The sequence below is a fragment of the Alnus glutinosa genome, chromosome 1, assembly GCF_958979055.1.
Source record: "Alnus glutinosa chromosome 1, dhAlnGlut1.1, whole genome shotgun sequence".
Lineage (NCBI taxonomy): Eukaryota > Viridiplantae > Streptophyta > Magnoliopsida > Fagales > Betulaceae > Alnus > Alnus glutinosa.
This window is the reverse complement of record NC_084886.1, coordinates 49,417,160-49,441,682: the sequence shown is the minus strand read 5'-3', so window position 1 is coordinate 49,441,682 and position 24,523 is coordinate 49,417,160. Positions and strand designations below refer to the sequence as shown.

The 24,523-nt window shown below is 36.8% G+C and overlaps 2 protein-coding genes across 2 annotated transcripts; both read left to right on the top strand.

Annotated features, from left to right (window-relative positions):
- The first annotated feature begins 364 nt into the window (after positions 1-364).
- Positions 365-17,054, top strand: LOC133856027 (dual specificity protein kinase YAK1 homolog). Its single transcript, XM_062291462.1, has 18 exons — positions 365-1,109; positions 6,883-7,082; positions 8,273-8,426; positions 8,551-8,660; positions 8,766-8,835; positions 9,032-9,114; positions 9,206-9,284; positions 9,377-9,417; positions 10,029-10,151; positions 12,332-12,482; positions 12,918-13,032; positions 13,147-13,229; positions 13,346-13,420; positions 13,798-13,872; positions 13,994-14,814; positions 15,692-15,844; positions 16,233-16,534; positions 16,737-17,054. Exons 1-18 carry the CDS (start codon positions 921-923, stop codon positions 16,811-16,813), a joined length of 2,901 nt encoding a protein of 966 aa, XP_062147446.1. The 5' UTR covers positions 365-920; the 3' UTR covers positions 16,814-17,054.
- A 1,331-nt stretch (positions 17,055-18,385) lies between these two features.
- On the top strand, positions 18,386-24,078 carry LOC133856011 (RNA polymerase sigma factor sigA). The gene is made up of 10 exons (XM_062291461.1): positions 18,386-18,572; positions 19,038-19,888; positions 20,618-20,816; positions 20,939-21,031; positions 21,366-21,494; positions 21,681-21,734; positions 21,826-21,903; positions 22,026-22,088; positions 23,053-23,165; positions 23,597-24,078. Exons 2-10 carry the CDS (start codon positions 19,197-19,199, stop codon positions 23,703-23,705), a joined length of 1,530 nt encoding a protein of 509 aa, XP_062147445.1. The 5' UTR covers positions 18,386-18,572; positions 19,038-19,196; the 3' UTR covers positions 23,706-24,078.
- The last annotated feature ends 445 nt before the right edge of the window (positions 24,079-24,523 follow it).

The following is a 24,523-nucleotide window of genomic DNA, read 5'->3' as shown; positions in this document are numbered from 1 at the left end:
ATAAAAATAATTTTAAATATTTTTAAACTGTTTGTTAATATTTTTATTTTGAAAAAAAAAAAAAAGAGTAGGAGAATAATTTAACTTTTAACTAAATAACGACAACCTTTGAATCAAATAAAGATTTTAAGAGTGGCCGTTGAAAGTATTTATTTTTATTATAAGGTATTTTATAAAATGATGTAGCACTTTATGAGACATTTTTTTATGTTAGCGATTAAATAATTAAATTATTTTTTATTATTTATTTATTTATTTTAGGATGGCACATATATTTTATTTTATTTTCACTTTGGAGCTGACGTGGCCTGGTTAACCGGAAAACCTGAGGCTCGATCGATCACAACAAGTAGAAATCAAAGCAAAGTCGGGGATCGAGAAGAAGAAAAAAAATTAGTATAAGAAGGAAAACTAGCCTGAGTCTGTACCCTCTCACTTTCTCTTCTCTCTCATCTCCCCCAATATTCCTTCGTCTATCAATCTGTGTGTGTCACAAATTTATATTATATAATTGTTTGTCTATTCGTATATTTTGAGTATTGGCATCAAATTAGTGTTCTTGTTGTTCGATTTTTGCTTTGGGGGCTTCTCTTTGATTGCAAAGACAGTGAATTTATCATCAATCCGATAGATTATGGTCGTCGTGATGGGTCTTTTGGGAGTTGGGATGTTGTGAGCGCAATTCCCGTGAATGAAGGAGGATGGGATTGGAATCGGCTGGGGTTGGGTTCGTTGAGTTGGAAGAGAAGCCCAGCGCCCAGTTCGACAATCGGGTTGTTAAGTCCGATCGGTGATCAGTTAACTGAATCGGGTTTTTGCGTCTTTTTCTTTGTTGTGTTGCGAAGAGGGGTCGTATGGAGGAATTGGGCGAGGTCAGTTTCTGGGTCGGAGCTTGATTTTGGGGCTTCTGGGTCTGGGTCATGGATGAGGTCTGCCCTAGCAATGAGCCAAAGGTTTCGGCTGGCGGTGGTAGTGGTGCCGAGGACTTATCATCGTCATCGGCGGCGCCGGCTGGGGCGGGGTTCGATTGGCGGCCGAGGCTGCTCGTTTTTGGTCCTTATGAAACTGTGAACAACTCGCAAGCTTTGCGCGTTGTTGTGCGAAAACCTGTAAGTGTTCTTGCTTTTTGTTTCTGTTGCAAGTCTTTCTAGCTATGTTTTTAGTTTGCATGTTGAAATATATGTGTGGTATTGGGTATGCTGGTGCTGAAATGGGAAAAGGGAAGTCTTTATGTAGTTATAGCTTGGAACCTCCATTGGCATGGATTAAGATAGAGCTAGTTGACTTTAGGGTTGAACCGTGGGTCAATTGTGGAGGAGTGGGTCTTTTGGGGAGGGCTTAGGATGTCCCAGTTCACAGAATGCAAGTTGGAGCATTGGTATTTGTTTCCGTTTAACTTCGAAATAGTTGTTATTTTTTATTTTTTTATTTTATAATCTACTTCAAAATAGTTGTTGAGGAACAATAATATACAAAAAGAGAACAAAAAGGAAAACCATAATGAAGCCTCGTTATGTTAATGTAGCTAAAAGACATCCTTTTGAGAATGTAGTATGGTAAAGTTTTTACTTTTAAGTGATTAAAATAACGTCTCTCAGCAAAAATGAAAAAAGAAGCTATGATAATGTCATAAACTCCAAGTGGACTTAGTAACAAAGTAAAATAATTGCCTTATTTCTGAATCATTCCCTTTTTTCTTTTTGTGATTGACAAGTAACTTTTTTTTTTTAAATAAGTAATCTAAATATCATTAAGCGAAAGGCACAACCCGGGTACATAAGAAATATATAAGAGAAATACCTAGCTAGAAGCAGAAAAAAGAACAAGAAAATCATGAAAGGTAAGCACAAAATGAGTTAAAAACGCAGCTGTTCAAATATAAAGAGTATAAAATAATAAGGACTTAAGCTCCACCAACTTCTTCTCGTGGTCCTTGAAACTTCTTTCATTGTGTTCCCTTTAGAGACACCATAAGAGACAAGAAAGCATCATCTTCCACACAAGTGATACAACATCACTCTGAGTGCTACCACCAGTCCACTAACAAGCATATAAATCAACTACTCTTCTAGGCATAACCCAAGAAAGCTCAAAACGACTGAACAACGCACTCCATAATGCACAAGCTACCTCACAATGGAGAAGAAGATAGTCAACGGACTCCCCATCCCTCTTTCACATACAACACCTATCAACCACAATGACATGCCTCTTCCTAAGATTGTTCATGGTGAGGATATTTCGTAGGGCTGTTGACCAAGCAAAAAAAGCAGCTGTCAAAGGAACATTGGTCCGCCAAATACTCTTCCAAAGAAAATGAATTGCACCATTACAAACAAGGACATTGTTGAAGGAGCTAATAACGAACAACCCTTTTTTGGAAGAAGTCCACCATAGCTTGTCTTCACCTTCCCGTCTTACTCTAGCCGAGTACAATAAATTGAAAAACGAGACAAAGACATCAACCTCCCAATCATGAGCCGCTCTAACAAAGCTTACGTTTCACTGATTAGAACCACCAGAAAGCTTCAAGTGAGTCGCTACGGAAGCATCCTCAGCGCAAGCAATATCATAAAAAACTGGAAAAGCTTCCTCAAGGGCCTTGACCCCAGACCCCAGATCATGCTAGAAACTAACCTCGACGTCATCTCCCACCTCAAATCTGGTGTGATTTGAAAACGACCCCCAACACCTCTTGATATTCTTCCATAACACCCCCCCCCCCCCCCCCCCCCCCCCCCCCCCCCCAACCTAGTGGTTCATAAGAATACCACCCGCCCCATGAACTGCCAAATTTAGAGTTTATCACCGCTGTCCACCACGCCTCTCTCTTATGCACATAGCGTCAAAGTCATTTCCTTAATAGGACACGATTAAACATTAGCAAGTTTCGAAATACCCAACCCTCCCTCCCTCAGATATCGGAGAACAAACCTTGGACCAACTTATCAAGTGGAATTTGAACTCTTCTCCTATCCTACCCCGTAAGAATCTCGATGAAGCTTCTCTATGCGGTTAGCAACACCCATAGGGAGAGGAAAGAGGGACAAGAAATACGTCGGCAAATTGGAAAGTGTGCTCTTAATAAGAGGGTAATCCTACCACCCTTAAACAAGTACATTATTTTCCAACTAGCCAACCAACACTCTATCTTTTCAATAACACCATCCCAAATATACTTTCTTTTTAGGTGGCCCCCAACGGAAGATCAAGATTCTTCAAAGGTAGAGAAGAAACCTTGTATCCCAAAATGCCCGCCAACCCATCCACATTCTCCACATTACCCACAAGAATCAATTCTGACTTAGCCAGATTAATACCCTTTTGGATTTGAGCCCATGAACTCCCCCACCATCCCATCCTAATGGGGGGTGGAAGTGCCATTTGACCCGAAGGCCATTGGTATGATTCCCTTGATGAGTAAGAAGTTTAAGAAGACGATATTTTAATAGTTTCCCTTCCTTTCTTGCTGCATTTTTCTACTTAAAACGGGTATTTTTGAAAGATAAGGGGAGTAGATGGAAGGTCTGAGATAGTTAGGCAACTTCGGTTTAGTGGACCCATATTCCTTACAAGGGGGAAAGAGTAAAATCCCAATGGTCATTTTTTTTAAAGGAATCCTCCGGCAGGCCATTTTCTCTTTGTAATTGGTGTCTGGTTGGGTTTCACGAGAAGGAACTATAGGCTTCATGTACTCTTCAGAAACTTATGTTGACCTTTGGAAAAAATTTATTTTATGTCCTGATATAACCCTAATACATGGTGTTAAATTAATTGGAAAAAGAAAAAGATAGAAACATATGTAGGAAGCAATTTGCTATCCAACTTCCGGTTTTGGTATCTGAATTCCTCATAGCTTAGTCCCAATTTGAATTATATTATATGGATTAGTTATTGATTTGAATAGTGATTGCAAAATCATATTTTACTCCTATTTCCCAGGATGCCTTATACTTTAGGGGATCTCACAAATGTGGTCAGTCATGATAACTTTCTTCTTACTTCATCATTATTTCATTTGCCGCCTCATCTTCCATGGCTATGTAATATAACAATGTGTCCAATTGTGACTTTTGTATGTTTACAACCTTTTGGCACCTTTCATGCTCTTAGTGGCTACATAACATGGCTGGGATATGGTGATGAAAAAAAGAAATTGTGAGGCTAGATGAGAGACAGTGCCACATAATATGGCAGCCTCCTTTATTTATGTACTTCATCGAACCTCACCGCTATAAATGATACTTCAAGCTGGAGTTTACATATCCATTGTGCCCATTTTGTTATATAGATCTAAAAGGTTTTGATAAAAACATCCCCTGACTGATCAATTAATGTGACTTAAGGCCATTTGTCATATCTGGAACATTGATGGCTCTGTACTGGTTTAGCACCATTGTTGTTGCTTTTGTTTTGATGTAACAGAGTTTTTTGCTCTGGTTTTGTTGTTATGGTTGTTTATGTTGGAACGTTGTTTGTACTTTGATGGTTGTTAGTAAGTATATTGCTCACTTATTCATAAAAAAAAAATAATAATAATTTGACTTAAGGCCATAATCTTCTTCCTCATAACCATATCTGACTCAAAGTGACCTTCAACCTCAATGTACTTGGTCCTCTCCTGAAAATAAAGGAATTTTGGCATTACATATCGCTGTGATTATCGTAGAACATCTCTTGGGCTTGCTACTGTAAAATTTCCATATCCAAAAAGAGACTTTACCCATAACCTCCTGCCAGTTTTATAGGCCATGTCCTTGTACTCTTACTTTTGCACTAGACCTCACCTTTTTTCTTTTGGGGCTTCCAAGCAACAAGCATACCTCCACAAAGATATGCAAACCTGGAATAGACCTCCTGTCAAGATAATCAGCTTCTTAGTCTACGTCTAGGAAGCCAATGATATCAAGACAATTAGAGGGTTCTAATAGCAAACTCTTTCGAAGAGCATTCTTCAAATATATCAACATGCCACACATATCATCGCAAAATTAGCATCTGGGGTTTTGTATGAACTGAATCATTCTGCCTGCAGCAATAGTGGTATAAGGTTGAATGGTGGTCAAGTAAGTCAATCACCCCAAAAGTCTTCTATAGTAACCAGGATTCATGTCCTCCACCCTTATATTTACTAAGTATATTTACTAAGCTTAATATAAGGGTAGAGGTCTATTTGAACTTCTTATAAATTGTTTCGCAGCAAAGTTTTCAGTCAATTTGATTGTCTATTCATATTTTGCTTCTGATAGCGTGATTATGATATAACTCCAATTCAAAATCATTTTGATTGTGATTATAAACCTAAAACCAACGTTCTTTTACTAGTTTTAAATCTTACCATGTGAATTAGTGGGGTAGTAAACTTAGAGCTTAGGGTCTGACTATTACGTGAAATATAAAAATCTTGGGAGTGTGGACATATGAATTAACAATAAACACTTTGCATTTAAAGAAAACAAAGGAGATTTTTGAACTCGGACTGTGTGGATTGGGGAAGAAGTTCATGGCCCCCAATAGGCATAGTCTATGTTTGCAACTACTGAGGATTTTCATTTCTCTAGTCTTTGATTATGAAACAACACATAAACTAGGCAGGCTATTTGGACCTTGTCATTCTTATAGTCGTAAATTCATCCCTTTTCCCAACAAAATTTATTTATGGATCTGATGAGAATTGGATTAGGGTTACACTTAAATCTGCCCAGCTAACAAATTAATTTGGTTGAGCCTGATCCTTCAATCCGACTCGTGTGGAGGGGGCGCTTTGCACTGTGTCCCGGAGATCTAGTTGGGGCGAAGCCTTGGATATCAAAAAAAAAAAAAACGAAAGAAAGAAAAAGAAAACATAAGTCTAACAGCTCACTTGGATGGTTGGGGGAGGGGGGGAAGGGTACACAGCTTGGGGTCTGTTCTCTTGCTTTGTTGTGTTTTTTAATGGGCTCAAGGTTTGTTCCACCCCCACCCTAGTGTTCTGCCGAAAAGGGGGCCAAATCCTGGATTCCTCTCATTGAATGGTTCTATATCTCATTTAAATTTACTTATAACAAAAAAAAAAAAACAAAAAAAATATCAAAAAGAAATCTCATTTAAATTCTCTGAGCAATTAGAGATTCAAATAGAAAATAAATGATACAATAGTCGAATCGCATGTTTTTTTCCTTTCCATTCTTTTGTTACCTTAAACATCCAAACAAATGGACGGAAAATATCCCTATACATTTCTTTTCATTCCTTCCACTTAATTTGTCATTTCCTTTTCAGTCCATTTCTTTATAAATTTTGGAATACCCTATAAGAAAAGCCAGCTATTATATATTTTTACTGATCCCTAATATTGTAATAATGATGTTAAAATAATCTAAAAATTATCTTGAAGTCCTTGTGGCTATGTGACTGCATCTAGTTGGAGGTTTGATTTTGGTATGTTGTGTAGTGAACATCTTAAGGTGGAGAATTAATCAGTAGCCTTTCATTATATTTAGTTCTGTTGAAGATGGTTCCTTGTTGTCTTCTGTGGTGCGTGTGGAGGGAACGCAATAACAGACAGTTCGAGGACAAAGAAATAACCATTAAGGAGCTCATTTTCCTTTTTCTTTCATTCTTTGTACTCTTGGACGGCTGAGTTCCTTACACCTTTAGTGTTTAGCTTTAATGATTTTCTTGTTTTGTTTTCTTCTTCTTTTTAGATGCCTTTCTTGTATACCTTCTGTGTACTTGATTGCGCTTTGCATTATTAATGATATTACTCTTACTTATCAAAAAAAAATTATATTTAGTGTGTTGATGCAGCATCATTTGACTCTTTATGTAGTTAGAATAATGTCCCAATCTGAATTACTCGAAGCAGATCTTTGTGATGACATGTAGCTTGCAATTGTGCAGTCAGTGGCAAGACTAACCAGGGACATAGTTGAAACATATCAAATATGCAATCCGCAGTTCAAGTATTCAGAGGAACTAAATCCGAAGAGATATTTGACCAGCCCATCCACTGGAGTGCAAAATGATGGCTTTGATAATGCGAACTCGGATCTTATTCTGACTGTGAACTTTGTCTTAATCAATTCAGAAACGCAGCAGAGGTTTGTTATTCTTAAATTTTTATTTTAATCTTTTTAATCCATTTTATGTTCATTTATTCTTCTTGAAACCTTTTTCTCCTTTTTCCATACTACTTTTTGCTAGAAAAGCATTAGAGATTTTTGGTTGGAAGTGAAAGCAAAAACTGAGATCACCTTCTTTTTCTGCCAGTATAGTTATTCATCTATATTAATGTTGACTCGTTTTAGTTTCAATCTGGGCAAAGCTTATCTCAATTTCAAGCATAAGCAGGACAAATCAGCCAAGTAGTACAACCATTGCTGGTCCATATCATAATTAACCTCTCTAAGTATTGCTAGAGTCTGCTCAGTTTCTGGTTTGTGAACCTTTAATGCCTGAACTTACAGACATAAAGATAGATTTTTTTTTTTTTTTTTTTTTTTTTTTTTTTTTTTTGTGTTAAAAAAAAAACAGTAACAGCAGATAGATGCAACAAAGGATTCTGGCTCTGTCCAACCCAGAATGTCTCTTCTTTTTTCTCAAATTCCTTTTCTGGAGTAGCATTTTCACATCTCATTAGGAACCCGGCCAGCTTTTTTTCTACCAAGCCTTTTGAATCTCCTCTAGACATGGAAAACTTTTTGTTTTTAGTTGAGCCCAAAAAACTTGGAAAAGAACTGTGGCAGTAAAATATTGATCTAAGGATGGGGGAGTTAGCGAACTGAATGGATGAATTAAGAAACACAGGAAGAACTTTCTTTATATTTTCCGTTTTCTATTTTGAAAACGAAATTAATCTGGGTTGATATTGCACCTATCCAGATGATCTGACATACCCATTCGGTGTGTTTGATCTCCATGTTTAAGGCTGAGTCGAGTTTCTATGTTTTAATGTTCATCCCAGAAGTTAGAAATGCTTTTGTTTGCATCAGCATCAGCGCTGGACTTGGCATTTCTGAGGTACCTTGTGAAGTTGCTAACAATGTAATGAAATATGAATTTGTTCTAGCATCTTAATACTTTCCTTTTAGTAGATATGTAAATTCCTCATGTTTGTATGTGTATGTGTGCTGGCAGTCCTCTACTAGCATCTGTACCTTAGTTATGGATGCATGGGGTTTGTAAATAGAAAATAAGTTGACTTGTATTTCAAAACTCAAATTGTAGCCTGTTATCTGTTTGGTTTTTCTGTCCTGAATTAACTCAATTGGATTCCTTTGATTATTTGCAGGTACATTGTCAAAGATGTTCTTGGCCATGGGACATTTGGGCAGGTTGCTAAATGCTGGGTTGCAGAGACTAAGAGCTTTGTTGCTGTGAAAATTATCAAAAATCACCCTGCTTACTACCAACAGGCACTGGTTGAAGTATCTATTCTGACAATGGTAATCAAGTTCTCCTTTAGTTATATGTTTCCCATGTGTAGTAATATCAGTAGTGAAACTTCTGTATTAATTACTGAAAGAAAATTAGTTGTGAAATTTCTGCTTCAATGTTTTCATTTTGCAGTTAAATAAGAAGTATGATCCTGAGGATAAGCATCATATTGTTCGTATTTATGATTACTTTGTATATCAACGTCATTTGTGCATCTGCTTTGAACTTCTTGACACAAATCTGTAAGTTATGACGACTACCTTATTGTATCATCTGTTGAACATAGCAGATACAATTGTTGTTTTAATTTGCATGGATCATAGTTTTGACGTTCTAAATCTTTTCAGGTATGAGCTTATAAAAATAAACCACTTTAGGGGATTATCCTTGAGCATTGTCCAAATGTTCTCTAAACAGGTATAGCAATCTTGCTTGGGAGATCTAGTCCTGTAATGTATCTTCTTTGGGTTTATTTTGAATGTTTCTTCACTGATGTTACATCTTGCTCCGTTCTTTCTTTCTTTCTTTCTTTTTCTTCTTCTTCTTCTTCTTTTCTTTCTTTCTTTCTTTCTTTTTTTTTTCTTTCTTTTTTTTTTCTTTTTTTTCAAAATAGATTTTATGTGGACTGGCTCTGTTAAAAGATGCTGGGATTATTCACTGTGATCTGAAGCCAGAAAACATTCTTTTGTGCACAAGGTGAGTGACATTTGATTATGGCTTAGAACTTCAAACCATGTATTCTATTTCTTTTATGTTAAAATTGATTTTTATGTCCTGAAAACAACAGTGTGAAGCCAGCAGAAGTTAAAATTATCGACTTTGGATCAGCATGCATGGAAGATCGTACTGTTTATTCCTACATTCAGGTCGGAAGTTATGCTCACTCGCAGGCTTTTTTCTCATTCTTATCATGCTGAGGATGATCTCATAATTGCATTTTTTTGCAACTACTCTGCAGAGTCGTTACTACAGATCTCCTGAAGTTCTTCTTGGGTATCAGTATCCTTTCAGTGAAGTTTTTGCTCTACTTGTTACACTAGTTTTGTCTCTTTGGGTTTGATTTCAGTTTCTTTCAGCTTTACTTCCCTGTTTACTCTCTTCCTTGGCTGCAACTCTGTTGGAATCAAACTGATCAGCTAGGTCTAAGCTAAACTCTCAGAGTCTATGATTAAGGGAGGGTTCAGTCGGGGCATCAGGGAAGGCCTCCAATGACCAGTTATTCTTTAGAACTTCCTACTTATACTATATATGCAGGCTCAATGATTGGCAAAAGTTGATCTTTTGGAGCCACTTATATAATTGGTCGTTAGGTTCACTGTCAACTGAAATGTGTATTATACGTATATGGGATCTTTCAACTTAGAATATCTGTCAAGAATCCACTAGAAGATTTGTTCTTTGAAAGTAATTGTTGAATGATTCTTTTGTTAATTTGTTTTTGTCCTTTTATTTATTTTTTATGAATAATTCTTTTGTTTAAAATAATGACCCAAGAGAGGTACATTTTGTATTTGGTGCATTAGAACTCTTAATTGCGATTTCTGTCTTTATTTTTCAACTTTCATCCTATTATTATGAGTTTTCTGTTTGGTCCTTAACCCTTTTTCCAGTTATACTACGGCTATTGATATGTGGTCCTTTGGGTGCATAGTTGCTGAATTGTTTCTAGGCTTGCCATTATTCCCAGGAGCTTCGGAATTCGATCTCCTCAGTCGAATGATTCAAATACTTGGGTATGCCCTTCTCTTTTTGTTGGTGATCAATAAATAATTATATGCGTTTAATTTGTCACTAGCTTTCATGTTTTCTTGAATCTTTTTTTTTTTTTTCCTATTAGCTAGGGTTTTCTTTTGTATATTTCGCATGTACTTGGGTTGCGCCTTTTGTGTTTTATAATGAATTGTGTTTAATTATCAAAAAATTGATCTAGGCATCAATGTACTTTGCTTGATCTGGGATTTTTAATTCCAATGCCTTGGATTCTTTGCTTTCTGTTATGTTTTCTTAGTTGTTTGTGTGGTTAAAAAAAATTGATAGAATTAATTATAAATAGGAAAGCTGTTTGTTATCATGTACAATTAGGAAATGCTGCAGAAGTTACTTATCAAAAGAAAGAAAGAACGAAATGCTGCAGAAGCCATTTTTTATAACACTAAATTTTTTTAAGTAGAATACCTTATCTTGTGGACAGTAGTAGGCTTTTCCCTACACCAAATTCTACTCTAAATGCGTGGCATGTGTATTGCCAGCCACTAAAGCTAGAGAATCAAGCACTGGAAAGTTTCCAAATTCCCACTTTCCTCTCTTTCCTTTCACATTTTCTTTCATAAGCATTTAAAAATTTTCTTCTAGAAGCATAGGGCAAATATGACTGCAAATTTAGTCAAACAGCAGACAAGACTAAACCCATGAACACCATAAAGTCTTGTATGGGTTTAGTCCTAGAAGCATTTGAAAGAGAGAGAGGGAGAAATGTAAAAGAGGATGCTTTAGGATGCTTTTGTTCTGCAATTATAACGTTGGGATGGAGTGGAGTTGCTTGATTCTCATGCGGAGTCAATTTGGAGTTTTTATGTCAAACATTGTTAGAGATTGTTCAGCTCAGGTCCTTTAAAACCCATGCATATGTCATCAGATAGTTTAGATCCTCCCTCCTCTCATACGCGTCAAGCTGATTATGATCCTTTCCTCCCTTAATAATCAAGCTTATACTGGTAGCAGTGTATTTGTAAGGACCAAGAAGGCGTTCTACTATAGCTTACTTTGTGGCTTATTACTTGGCTCAAAGAGTGCAAATCCAGAGTTTCAAGTCCTATTCTTCAAGGTTAGGATTCTAGTCTGATTTTATGTTTGAACGGGCTCTGGTGGACCTTGTGGATCTATTCATTTGTGCCATGAGATCTATACTATTGCCAGCCTCGTGTTCCTCAGGCAGGTTCAGATATCAGTTAACAATGAATGGCCTTTTTTATCTAAAATTTTTGCGTATACATAGTAGACCATTCTCATCTATCATTTCCCCTTAGTGTTGGTTATGTCTATTACATTGTAATGTCATCTTCTTCCTTAATCAAAACATCTTCCTTTTTTATTTTTATAAAATGTCATTCTCCATAAAAGGAGATTGTCTGAAATCTCTTCTTAAGATTCAATTTGGCCATTTATGGGTGTTAGTCAGCCAGCCAAGCTTTGTTGATGTCATTTTGCCAGCGCTGGCATTAAGTTGGTTTGCCAAGCCTCTTTCTAGGGCTGTTCAACCCATCTTGATTCTAGTTTGGCCTCAATGGCACTACAGTTAATCGGAATAGCTGGGGACAAAAACCTATCTTGATTAAAAAACGCAAGTTTGAGTTTTTTGGTTATTGGTGTCCTTAAATTGGTTGGAAATTTTTGTATAGATTGTTTCATCAGTCGTTACCCATTATTTGTTGTATTTCGGTGAAATTGATTCAAACAGCAAACAACCTTTCATTGTGAGGTTGTCACAAAGTTGTGGAGTGCGATTTTTCAGTTGTTTGGCATTGATTGGGTTATGCCTTGCAAGGTGAGCGATTTGTTGGGGAGTTGGAGGGGACAATTGGGCAACCGTAATGTTTTGAACATATGGAGGTTGGCTCCTTTGTATTTGATGTGGTGTCTTTGGAGAGAGCGGAATGCAAGGAGCTTTGTCGATTGTGAAAATGGATTGTTAGAATTGAAGACGATGATGCTACCCACCCTGTATATATGGAGAGTGTCATGACATAGTGCATTTGCTTCTAATTTTTCTGAGTTAGAATTATGTTCTTCTTTCTCTATGATTTAGGGGGTTCTTTTGTATACTCCCTGTGTACTAGGGTTGTGCACCTCTGTGCTTTGATCGAATATACATTACTTATAAAAAAAAAAAAAAAAAATTGTTGACATTTTGTAGAGGACAACCCCCGGATTATGTACTAAAGGAGGCAAAAAACACAAGTAAGTTTTTTAAGTGCATTGGGAGTGTCCACAATATAGAGCATGGTGAAGTTTCAACAAATGGCAGAAGTCCTTACCAAGCATTAACAGAAGAAGAATATGAAGCTGTAAGTGTTCATATTAATGTTTTTTAGGTGGCTGATTTTGTATTCTTCGTATTATTCTCATATTTTTAGTTTTCATGACTTTTTTGCTATTTCGTTTTCTGATTAGGTGTTTCTCTAGTATAATTCTTGTATAATTGGGTGCGCCCTCTGGTTTTAATGAATTTCAAATACTTATATAAAAAAAACAAAAAATAGGTAAGAAGAAAATTAAAATAGAAGTGAAAATAATGATTATCAAACTTACCCAAAAATAATAATGAATATCAGAGATGAACAAATCTTGTAAATCTGTCTAACTTAGTCTGATAAAGAATTACGATGGTGTAATCTTCCTTTTTCTGTCCACCCCCCCCCCCCCCCCCCCCCCCCCAAGAAAGATATTCTGCTTTTGTTGTGATTCTATTTTGTTGGTTGTGGTTGCTGGTTTCTGTTCAGAGAGAGATGAAAAAGCCAGTGATTGGAAAAGAGTATTTCAAACATATGGATCTTGAAGCAATTGTCAGAAGCTATCCTTGTAGAAAGAACTTGCATCAGGAAGATATTATAAAAGGTTAGAAATCTATTTTTCTATGTCTGAAGTAGCAGACACCAGCATTTTTGCCAAATGTTGCTACTAGCTCTTGAAGATGTCACTAATGGCTTTCTTGTCTTGAACTTGTAACAGAGAGTCAATTACGATTAGCTTTGATCGATTTCTTGAGGGGACTTGTTGAGTTTGATCCTGCTAAACGGTGGTCGCCTTTTCAGGTTATTGAATTTCGCTTGAACTGTCACACTTTTTCCATCTATTATACTTGATTTCTGCTGGCATGAATCTGAAGTTCAATCTGTGAAATTGGAATTTGAAATGTACACTCGTGCAGGCTTCAAAGCACCCTTTTGTCACAGGGGAACCTTTTACATGCCCATACAAACCTCCCCCAGAGACCCCTCGTGTGGTAAGTTAACTTGTATGAGCTATCGGCATTGATACATGAAACTTAAACCCGAGTTGTTACCATTGTAAATCAATCTAATTGTTATTCAATTCTCTATTTTCAATGCTCTACAACTCATGCAAAGGACTTTTCAATAGACTCTAGTCTTATATTTCCTATGTGATTGCTCTTGATGTCCTTCTACGCTTTACATTTCTTTTTTCTTTTATCTTTTTTTGAGTAATCCTTCTACATTGTAAACAATATCACATTAGTTTTTACTTGTTCCACTTTTTTTAGCATCCTTGGGTATTTGCTGGATTACAAGTGTGATTATACACATCTAACTAGTACTTCTCCTTGTCCATGTGTGTGTGTGTATCTGTCTGTGTGTTTAGCCTGTTGCTCAAAATCTCAAGGTCGACCATAACCCAGGTGGAGGGCATTGGTTTGCTGCTGGTCTCTCTCCTAATGTGAGCTTGATGTCCCTTTACTTGTGCCATTATTTTAATTATTGGAGGTTGTTTAGTCGTCATGTCTTATACAGCCTTTACCACATTATTCTCTCACTGAAGGGCATGTACTTTCATGTAGATTCCAGGCAGGAACAGAGTTGCTCCTCATAACAGCCCACACTTTCAGATGGTGCCGTATCCACATGGCAACAGTTATGGCAGTGTTGGAAGTTACGGTAGCTATAATGATAGTACAGGGCTTGGAAGCAGTTATGGAAGTTATGGAGATGGTAGTAATATGTTTGCATATTATTCCCCTGTTGGTCCATCTGGGATGAGCATGCATCCACAGGGCAATGTCTCAATGCTGGGAAGTAGTCCTGATGCAAGAAGAAGGGTTATGCAATATCCACACGGAAATGGACTTGGTATAAGTCCCTCAGCAGGAAATTTTGCGCCACTGCCTCTTGGCACTAGCCCCTCACAACATACTCCACCAAGCTCCTATAGTCAAGTTTCTGCTGGCTCTCCTGGACATTATGGTCCAACCTCTCCAGCCAGAGGCAGTCATGGATCACCTTTAGGAAAGATGGCTGCTGTTAGCCAGATGAATAGAAGAAAAGGTTGGTATCCTGGAAATTCTCAATCTCAAGAGAGCCCGTCATCTTCTCATTGGCAAGGGCAATTTAGTGATGCCTCCAGCTCTACGCAAGCCGAAGGAAATTCTCAAATGCTTGGTGCTTCACCAAAACATCTGCAGTCAAATTCCAATACTGCAAGCTGGAAGCAGCATCGAGGAGGCAGTGGAATCTCTGCTGGTTACTCTGCCATTCAGAGCATGCCGGGTTCATATACACTTCGACCTAATGTGCAATATGCGCCAACTGCAGGAGCAGCTAATGACAAGCCTGAGGCTGGCCTCTCACTTCCTGATCCTGGAGATTGGGATCCAAACTATAGGTAAGCAGACAAGATATTTGAGATGGCAATCTAAACTTGCATATGTAAATCTATGGGATACATCTGTTACTTGCACATGTATATATTCATGGTTTATGATATATTTTCAATCAAAATTGGTTCATGGGGCACATCCATAATGACGGATGTGTGTATAACTTAGTAATTTTGGATGGAATAGATGGTGTTTTTATTGCAAAGTTATTTTAAAGTATTGATTCTAATTTTAGTTAATATAGAGAACTTCAAGCATCTTGGTAGTCAGACCTGAACAGCTCACTGCTCAACCAGTAAACAATATTGCCTAATGCTACTGGTGCTTGTTACTGAGTGTAGCAGCTATCTTTCCTTTTCAATCCATTGTTACTACTGCTGCCATGGTGGGCCCCTTTCTAAGGGGAGCTGGAGCAAAGATATCTACAACATTTTTGGCTGTAGTAAGGTTGGGCTTCTTGGTTGAATTGGACCCAGATTGTTGATCATCAGACTGTGATAACTGTAGATGGATAGGCAAAACTGGAGTTGTGGCCTGGAATTTTACTACAACATGCATTTTGAAACTCTGAATGTATATTAATAAAAAATAAAAAATAAAAAGAAATGAATAAAAGCTAACAGTAATACATGCAAATTGTTCTGTCGTTATTATCATCATCCAGACCATTTATAGGTTAATCTATACAAATTAATAAATGTTATGCATCCAAAGAGCATCTTATGTTTGAATGTCATATCTTCACTAACTACTGAATTATTGGGTTCTCCCCTGGTTCTCACCTTGATTTGAATAGTTGGTTTACTTAGATTTTCTGAAGTCCTTTGATAACCTTTAGCTTGTTTTAACTATTGGTGGGACATTGGTATATTTCTACTTCAGTGATGAACTTCTTCTGCAAGAGGATGGATTGGATGTGAGCATCATGACAACCGAGTTCAGCAAAAATATGCATCTTGGATCTGCACAACCATTGGTCGGGGTTGGAAGGCTCAACCATGCTGCAAGCACAAGCTCATATCCATCCATACAAAGGTAGGTTGTGTTTTAGTTGAGTAATCACTAATTTCCCGAATGTGGCTTTCATGTTTACACGTTTATTCCATTTGGTTGGTGCAAACCTGAGTTTTCTTAATATTCTGTAATGTGTGAACTATTGTTTGAAAATCTACTAGATGAATTGAACTGTGACAAACTATAGACACTTTTGATAGTTTGAGGGTTTTGTATAGACATGAAATTTTCTATATTAGATTTAATTTTCTCAATTTTGAGAATTTTAAATTTAGTGTATCTCCCACACTTTTTTTTTTTTTTGGAGGGGGTAGGGGAGTTCAACTGCCAAATGAGTGGTTTTCTTTCTAATGCTTTATTTTCTATTCTTCATTTTTTTTTTTAACGGTTTTTACATGACGTGCTTCAGACAAAATGGACGAGTTCAAGCCTTTTCACATGTGGAGGTGGGTAGCCCTCCTTCAGCTCATGATCCACATCCTGGATATGTGCGCCCCATATCGAAGCCTGCTCATTTCATGCCTCATATCTCACAAAATTCTCCTAGCCGTTTGGGACACCAAGCTGTTCAGAGGTTCAATTACGGGAGACCCACCAACGTACGGGTTGGTGAATGGAATCATACAAAGGTTCAGGCCCCTGCTTCGAGCTTCAGCTCTGGGGGCCCGCTTTCTCCCGGAAGTAGCTCACTCGGCAATGGCATGCCATGGGGTACTTCCTGACTTGACACTGTCAAGCCCCATAAACATTCTATGTTTTCCTTTTTGCTCAATACTCTCTAATTGGAAATAAGTTTGAGTCAAATATATACAAAAATATTCAAGTCAAAATGTATTCATTTCTCTGTGGGGGGTGAATAGAAGGGATGGGATGAGCTGGTATCGTTTTAACTGATCCTGGCATTCTGTTGTAGGGCGTAGGGCCAATCATCCTGTTGCAAGCATTCCGCCGACATCCCGTGAAAGAAAAGACTATGGAAGGATTGGCTAATACTGAATCAGCTTATTCTTTTTACCATGAGGGAACTTATCTGAGAGTTGGCAAGAAAGTTGTACTCGATGTTCAGTTGCCTAATGGGCTCATGCTGGAAAAAATCCTCATCCAGAACATGCTCATTCATTGTGTTTTCATAGATATAATTTATGGTTATGGTTTCTCATGTCTTCTTAGTACTTACGCATGCAATCAATATTCTTTTAGTAATGGCCATTCAAGGGCCTTGATTTCTGCATCTGATTCCCAAGTTCTTGGCTTTTTATTTAAAATATTATACTAATTCTGCGATTGCTTTTTATTGATTGAAGGAATCTAACTTGATTATTGGAGTATTTACATTGCAGCTGCTGAAAAGAATTGCAACAAGGTTTAAGTTTATCTAGGAGTGTAGCCAATAGGTGTAGTTTATCCTTGTTTTAAAGATGTTGGTGCTGTAAACACCTCTCTTTTTTTTCTTTTTTTCTTTTTTCTTTAATTATTTGTTAAATTTATTATATTTGGTTGACAAGCCGAACAGGTTACTTAAACCAGATTTCCTGAGCCAGTGGCTAAATCCGCTTTTTGCCAAGCTTGTAAATTAAACAAGATTTTAAATCCTTTGAATATAAGATGATCCTGAATCCTGATCATTTTTATTCAGTTTGTCCAAATACGTCTACGACTGCAGTATCATCTGTGATGGAGCAATGACTGATTACTGAATTTAAAAAGTACATATTTTCATTTTTGTTTTGAAATGGTGTTTTGATGTAACATTTTATGTTTTTAAGAGTTGTATTTTGGGTTGTTGGTTAATGATCATTCTTTTGGTCTTAATTTGGTGTAATATCTGTTGGCTTGGCCAATTAGAGACTAGTCCTCTCAGCATGCTTAACAATTTATAACTTGATTTAACACTCTGTATTAAAAGGGCGCAGCGTCCTTTTCTTTTATTTTATTCTTCCGACTATGGCCAAATCAATTATATAACTCAACATAAAAACACGAATTATCACCGTCAGCTCCACTCTCTTTTCCACCGAATTCCGGCGGAGAAATTTGAGGGAATCTCGGTCTAATGATGCGCACAGGAAGCGAAGCGAGCACCGAATTGAATGCGTTGGAGTGCGTGAGTGCGTGCGTGCGCGAGAAGAAAGGGTTAGTTTTAGCGGTGACGCCGTGATGATGGAGGGGGTTGGGTTTGGGGTCCACAGTGGATAGATAATTGCAGAGATTGATGTTGTTTTTGGTTTGGTGATGTGTGGCTCACCAGATACCGAACAAAAATACTGCATACGAATGAAATGAATGCTTGCTGGAGAGATATGAAGAAAAGTCGAAAGCGACCCATCCGCCCCATCTGTCTTAAAAAAATCACGTAAAAGGGAAAGGATCAGGAGAGAAAGAGAGAAAGGGGCAAACAATGTGTAAAATGGCACATTCTGCACCACTCGAAGCTGGACCCAATATCTCTTCCACCCAATAGCATCTCTCCCTCCCATATCTCTAACTTCCCTTCTACAACCCCACCCTTTTTTTCATTATTTTTTATTTTTCATATAAAATAATTTTTTTTAAAAAAAATGTTGTAAAAAGATAATATATGATCGGAAAACAAAATAACAGAAAAGAAAACAGAAGTTTCATTCATGCAAATAAAATAAAGACTGAGTCGGTTGTAGCTCAACTGGCTGTCCTCCTATTACTATTCACTTTGGGTTCACCGTCTCTTCATTCTTCTTCTTCTTCTCAAGTAACTGGACTGTGGATTCAGGTATGTCATTCTTGAAGCCCCCCATAAGCTTTCTTTTGTATATTTTTTGTTCTTACTCATTTTTATATGAATGTAAACTCCATCAAGTTTGAACCACTTTGCTGCATGTTCTGCTTTTAAAGTTACAATCCTAAAATGCTAATGACTCATGGGATCTTCTTCCCTTTATTCATGAACAAGTTCAGAGGTAAAAGAGAAAGAATCATAGCTCGAAATTTCCATGTATTTATTGCAGGTAGAACAGCCCTTCATTCTTAAAAACCAATCTGAATCATTCATTGAAAATATTGGTTTCTGTTAAGAATTGGGAAATTCTCCAAATCGTGAGATATTTTTCATTTATGACTTGCATTACAGTTTCCCAATTTAATGATTTTAACAAAAAGGTTGCCAATTTGACAAAAATGTTCTTTGACAATCGTTCCTAATAATTTTTTTTTTTGGGGGGTGGGGGGGGTTTACCAGAAGAGTAGCAAAGTTAGAAGGGAAACATCTTGGAGATCAATAGAAGCAATTTACTGGGGCTGTTGAAGTGAGTACAATAGAAGAAATACATAGCATTCAATTGTTTTTGGAGAATTAGAGACGTGTGATGGTAATTGTACATACATCAAAAGAAGCCATATGATGGCAACAGCTACAGTTGTTGGGCTTAGCGCAGGGAAGAGGCTCTTGAGTTCCTCCTGCTATTACTCTGATCTCACAGAAAAGCTCTCATATGCCAATGATTACACACTATTACACTATCAAATCACTTCAACTAAGAAAGTGATAACTGCAAAAAAGTCATCTAATTTTAGCCCCAGTTGTCCATCATCTAATCGGCAGACACAGTCTATCAAGGCTGTCAAAGAACATGTGGATATTACCTCTTCTCCTTCGACTGCCGAGCCATGGTTACAGAGACCCAAGAGCCTTGAAGAGGAAAGTTTTGATCTTGATTATTCGGTGGAGGCAATTCTTTTGCTGCAAAAGTCTATGCTGGAAAAGCAATGGAGTCTTTCTTTTGAACGGACAGTGCTAACTGACTCACCAAGAGGAAAAATTCACAGGAAGATACCTGTGACTTGTTCTGGGGTATCTGCTCGGCAAAGAAGAATGAGTACTAGGAAGAAAATTCTGAACAAAAATGGTTATATGATGCAACCTTGTACCGGTAAGCAGCTGCGATCAATGATCAGTCCAGAGCTGCTTCAGAATCGTTCAAAGGGTTATGTCAAGGGTGTAGTAAGCGAAGAGTTGCTCACTCATGCAGATGTTGTATGCCTGTCAAATAAAATTAAAACAGGTCTTTCCTTTGAGGAGCACAAATTGAGGTGACTACATCTTCTCCAATCTGATGAATCATTCTTATTTGGTGAACTGTTTTTATGTATCCCCAGTTAAACTTATACCCCTAGTTCTTCCATAATGAATAATAGAGCAACCAGTGCAGGCATAATGAAATGGTTGATTTTCTTGTCTATATTTAAATGAATGACAAGAGGATATGTATTCTCCTTATTAACTCATGAATTGAAAAGATGAGAGGTCAATTGACAGAGACAAGGTTCGAACTTAAGACCTTTGCTCTAATACTACGTTAAATTCCCACTTATCTAATCATAAAAACTTAAGCTGATAGGAAATGAAAATTTTAATTATTTAATTTATATTCTAAAGGGATATGTTTTGCTTTTGCACTAGTAGAATATAAACTACTGATGACAGTATTGTATTTGATGAATTCCATTGTTCATATCATTTACATGGCAATATTGTGTACTTGAGTTTTTCCCTTTGTATTTCTATCTTTTGCATGGCAATACATTGTTCCTATTCTATACATTGAACATTATGCCAATAGATTTCATGACAGTTGTGAGCTTGTTTCATGGAGGCCCCTAAATATTGTCAAGTTATGGAATTTGTAATTATAACTAGAAGGTTATAAGAGAGAGAGAGAGAGAGAGAGAGAGAGAGAGAGTATCCCTTCCTGCAAATGATCTGGTTTCATGATTTCTTACTGTCCTTTCTATTTTTTTTTTCTTTCATGGGACATCTAGACTGAAGGAGCGGTTAGGATGTGAGCCATCTGACGATCAACTTGCAACTTCATTGGGGATTCCTCGTGCCGAATTACATTCAAAAGTGATTGAGTCTTCTTTAGCAAGAGAGAAGCTGGCAATGAGTAACGTTCGTCTGGTCTTGTCTATTGCTCAAAGATATGAAGCCATGAGTGCTGATATGGCCGACCTTGTTCAGGTATTTTTTTTTTTTCTTGCATTACTTCTAATATGAGATATTATTGTATCGACAAACTAAACTACTGCATATGCAATGCGGATTCCTGTTATATGAAAAAGATTTTTCTTTTTCTTTTGTAGGGTGGTTTAATTGGACTACTGCGTGGAATTGAGAAATTTGATTCTTCAAAAGGGTGCAAAATTTCAACTTATGTTTATTGGTGGATACGTCAGGTAAGGCTTAATTTCCTGTTAAAATTGTAAATTATAAGTATGGAAAAAAAAAAAATCAAACATTGTCATCAGCAATAGACTAAAACCCATTTTAATCATTCATGTGTTTAACAGGCTTACCATTAAAATTTGACCATGTTTACTTTGGTTAAATTTCATCATGTGTAAAACAATAGGCTGGTCAAGATGGTGATTCCTTAATTATCTGCAGTAAAAGAAAAAAAAAAAAAAGCATCGATATTCCTATGTAGACCATGAAAGAGTATTTCAGCTCATGACTTCAAAATCAGTACCTTAATTAGTTATTGAAAAGCTAATACTGGTTTCTTACCAGGGTGTTTCTCGAGCATTGGTTGACAATTCCAAAACCTTGAGATTGCCTAATCATTTGCATGAGAGGTTAGGTTTAATCCGGAATGCCAAAGCTAGACTGGAAGAGAAAGGAATAACTCCATCAATTGATGTAAGTTGATTATTGTTGTCAGATAAGCAATTACATTAGCTACATTTTATCTTTTGCATACTAAAATGTCGGTGAGCATTCCTAATCCCACCTATCATAAATGTGAATCTCAAACTAAGATGCTTTACAGTTTTGTTGCTTTCATCATGCCTGTCAATTATCTGTTTGTTTCCACCTTTTTTTCAGAGGATTGCAGAATGCCTGAACATGTCACAAAAGAAAGTTAGGAATGCTACGGAGGTACTACATTTTTGAAATTGTATCTTGTCTAGTACATTATTTTTGGTTAAATTGTACAACCATGCTTATTTTACAGTGTCATTCTATGTAGGCAATCAGTAAGGTGATCTCTCTTGATAGGGAAGCATTTCCCTCTTTGAACGGTCTTCCAGGAGAAACTCATCATAGTGTAAGTGTGCTTGTTGCAACTTATTTCTGCAAACCCATTTGTGAACACTTTCTTCCTCATTGTTTTACTTTGCTTTCCTATGTTATTGATTGACCTTTTTTTTTTCTTCATTACTCTTTCAGTACATTGCAGATAATCGCCTCGAGAATAACCCATGGCATGGAGTAGACGCGTGGGCATTGAAGGTAATAGAACAGTGAAATGTTTTTTAGCAGGCAGTAATTCAACTTTTCATGATTCCCCTGAAGGTTTTGCAAATCAAGTGAATTAGTAGATATTAATGACTCTAAGCTCCAAAATAGTTTCAATTTCATTACAATCTCATTCTTTGGGACTCACCTTAAACCTCTTGATCTTGGAGCTTGAGTCACCGAAGGGATCAAGGTATTGACACCATGAGTCACATTCCTCATGCCTTTCCGAAGGCTCTTATCCTAAAGTAGACTCAAATGCTTCTTATAGCATTTCAAGAAACACTTCATGCATCATTGTTATTGTTCTCAAGACTACTCCAGTTATTAGTTTTAACATGAACAATTCCCTGAATGATTGCTCAAGGGCTTTTAGTTGCATTGGTCAAACTTCATTAACAATTCAATAATGTTATCACTTAAAGATTAAAAATTCTGTGATCCTTTACAATGCATGAAGTGTTCAACAACACAAATTAGTTTAATGTTAGAAAGGTCCAGAGAAAATGTATTAATCCAAAATTAAAACTTTTCCCTAAGTTTCTGTCTAAAATTTGTAATGTGCATTTAAATTCTTCTTATATCATCTGACTTTTTCAATTTTACTTTTGGAGTGCTGTCTGTTTTTCGATGAATTTTACAAAACTTGTGATACTTATGTCACAATATCCAATATTTATTGTAAGATCGACCTTTAGCAATGAAGACCTCTCTTTAAATAGAGTAGGCAAATGGTAACTATGGAACTGATTCTCAACTAATTATGTGCTACATCTACTATCATGGAATTTACAGACGAAAGAATTTGCAAGCGCATGACATCCTGTCTTTGTATGTGTCCTTGTGCTGCTAGCTTGCATGTTTCCTGAATAACGGATTGTCTGGACAACTCTCGCTGCCATATTCATGATCTAGGCTATTGAAGAAAAAATTAATATTGCCTGTAATACATTTGCAGGATGAAGTAAACAAGCTCATCAATATGACGCTTGGTGAACGGGAGAGAGAGATTATACGTCTTTACCATGGTCTGGATGATGAATGTCTTACATGGGAGGATATTAGTAAACGGTAAGTGAAAACTAGATAATCAAACACGAGCATAACACAAACTGCATGATATTCTTTGGTCACCAAGTCTAATGCTTTCTTATTAACAACTTGTCAGATGCATCTGGATGTTTTTCATAATAAAGTGCACATGTTTAAGTCTACTTATTCTAAGCACCTATTGGATATTCAAAATCAAATCAAATAGATGGCTTCTGGCTCTCTAATTGAAAAATTGCTGTTTCGGCTTATGGTCATGATTGTATTTCAATTGAAAATGTGTTTTAGGGTGTCTAATTGGTGCAGTTGACTGTAAACATTCAAGTTTTGATAATGTACTTGGTGTTTTGAATGATTTTATGCTTCTGAGATCCTTCTTGCATGCAGAATTGCATTAATTAATTTTATATCCAGTTGTTTTGACTATTATTTGTGTTTACTCTTTCTTTCAGCATAGGTTTGTCCAGAGAAAGAGTTAGGCAAGTCGGACTTGTTGCACTAGAAAAACTAAAACACGCCGCGAGGAAGAGGAAGATGGAGGCTATGCTAGTGATACATTAATTTGCTGCATTTCATCGAAGATGCATGCATAATGATGACTGTATATATACAGAAAAGTAGACTGTATCTTCAATTTCTTTCTCTAATCAGAAATAGTTATAGAAAATTATGTCAGGGTTTATGACCCTAACTTTCAGTAACAAGAGTTAGAAAACACCATTTAAGAGCTTGTAATTCGGAGCGGAAAATTTTCATGTGTCACATTTGGGTTGACAAAATCTTTTATGAGAAACAGATCTCATTTTCTTTAGCTATCATAAAGAACCAAGAAATTTCCCTCAAGACCATGATCTACAAGTCTGTTTATTTTCTGTTTGTTCTTTGTACAATTACTCTATTTATTAAAGAACTTTTGCTTTGTTAACCTTTGAAATTAATGCTCTACAAGATGCTAAAAATGTAGAGGCACACTGGAGTTGCAGAAAGGCAAATCATCTGCTCCATATTCATTCTCAGTTGAACAAATGGTTTACTTTCCAATTTTCAAGTGTTCGAGAAAAATTCACTATCTTCATCTACAATTGGCATGATTTTGTCCTAACTTCAACTTGTCCGTATAAAACCATGGATGAGGATCATATTATTAGACTGTCTGAATTTCTGTGCAGTAGAGGGGGTTACGGCCGGGCGTACGTGTCCCGAGCAAGTAAGTCTCGTATCCTAAATGAGAAATGATCCCTACACTCATTTCTCACAACAGCCCCACAACAAGCTGACGTGGCTGGTAATATTTTATTATTTTTTTGTTTTGTTTTCATTTCTTTTTGTAAAAAAATAATAAAGTATTACCAGCCACGTCAGCTTGTTGTGGGGCTGTT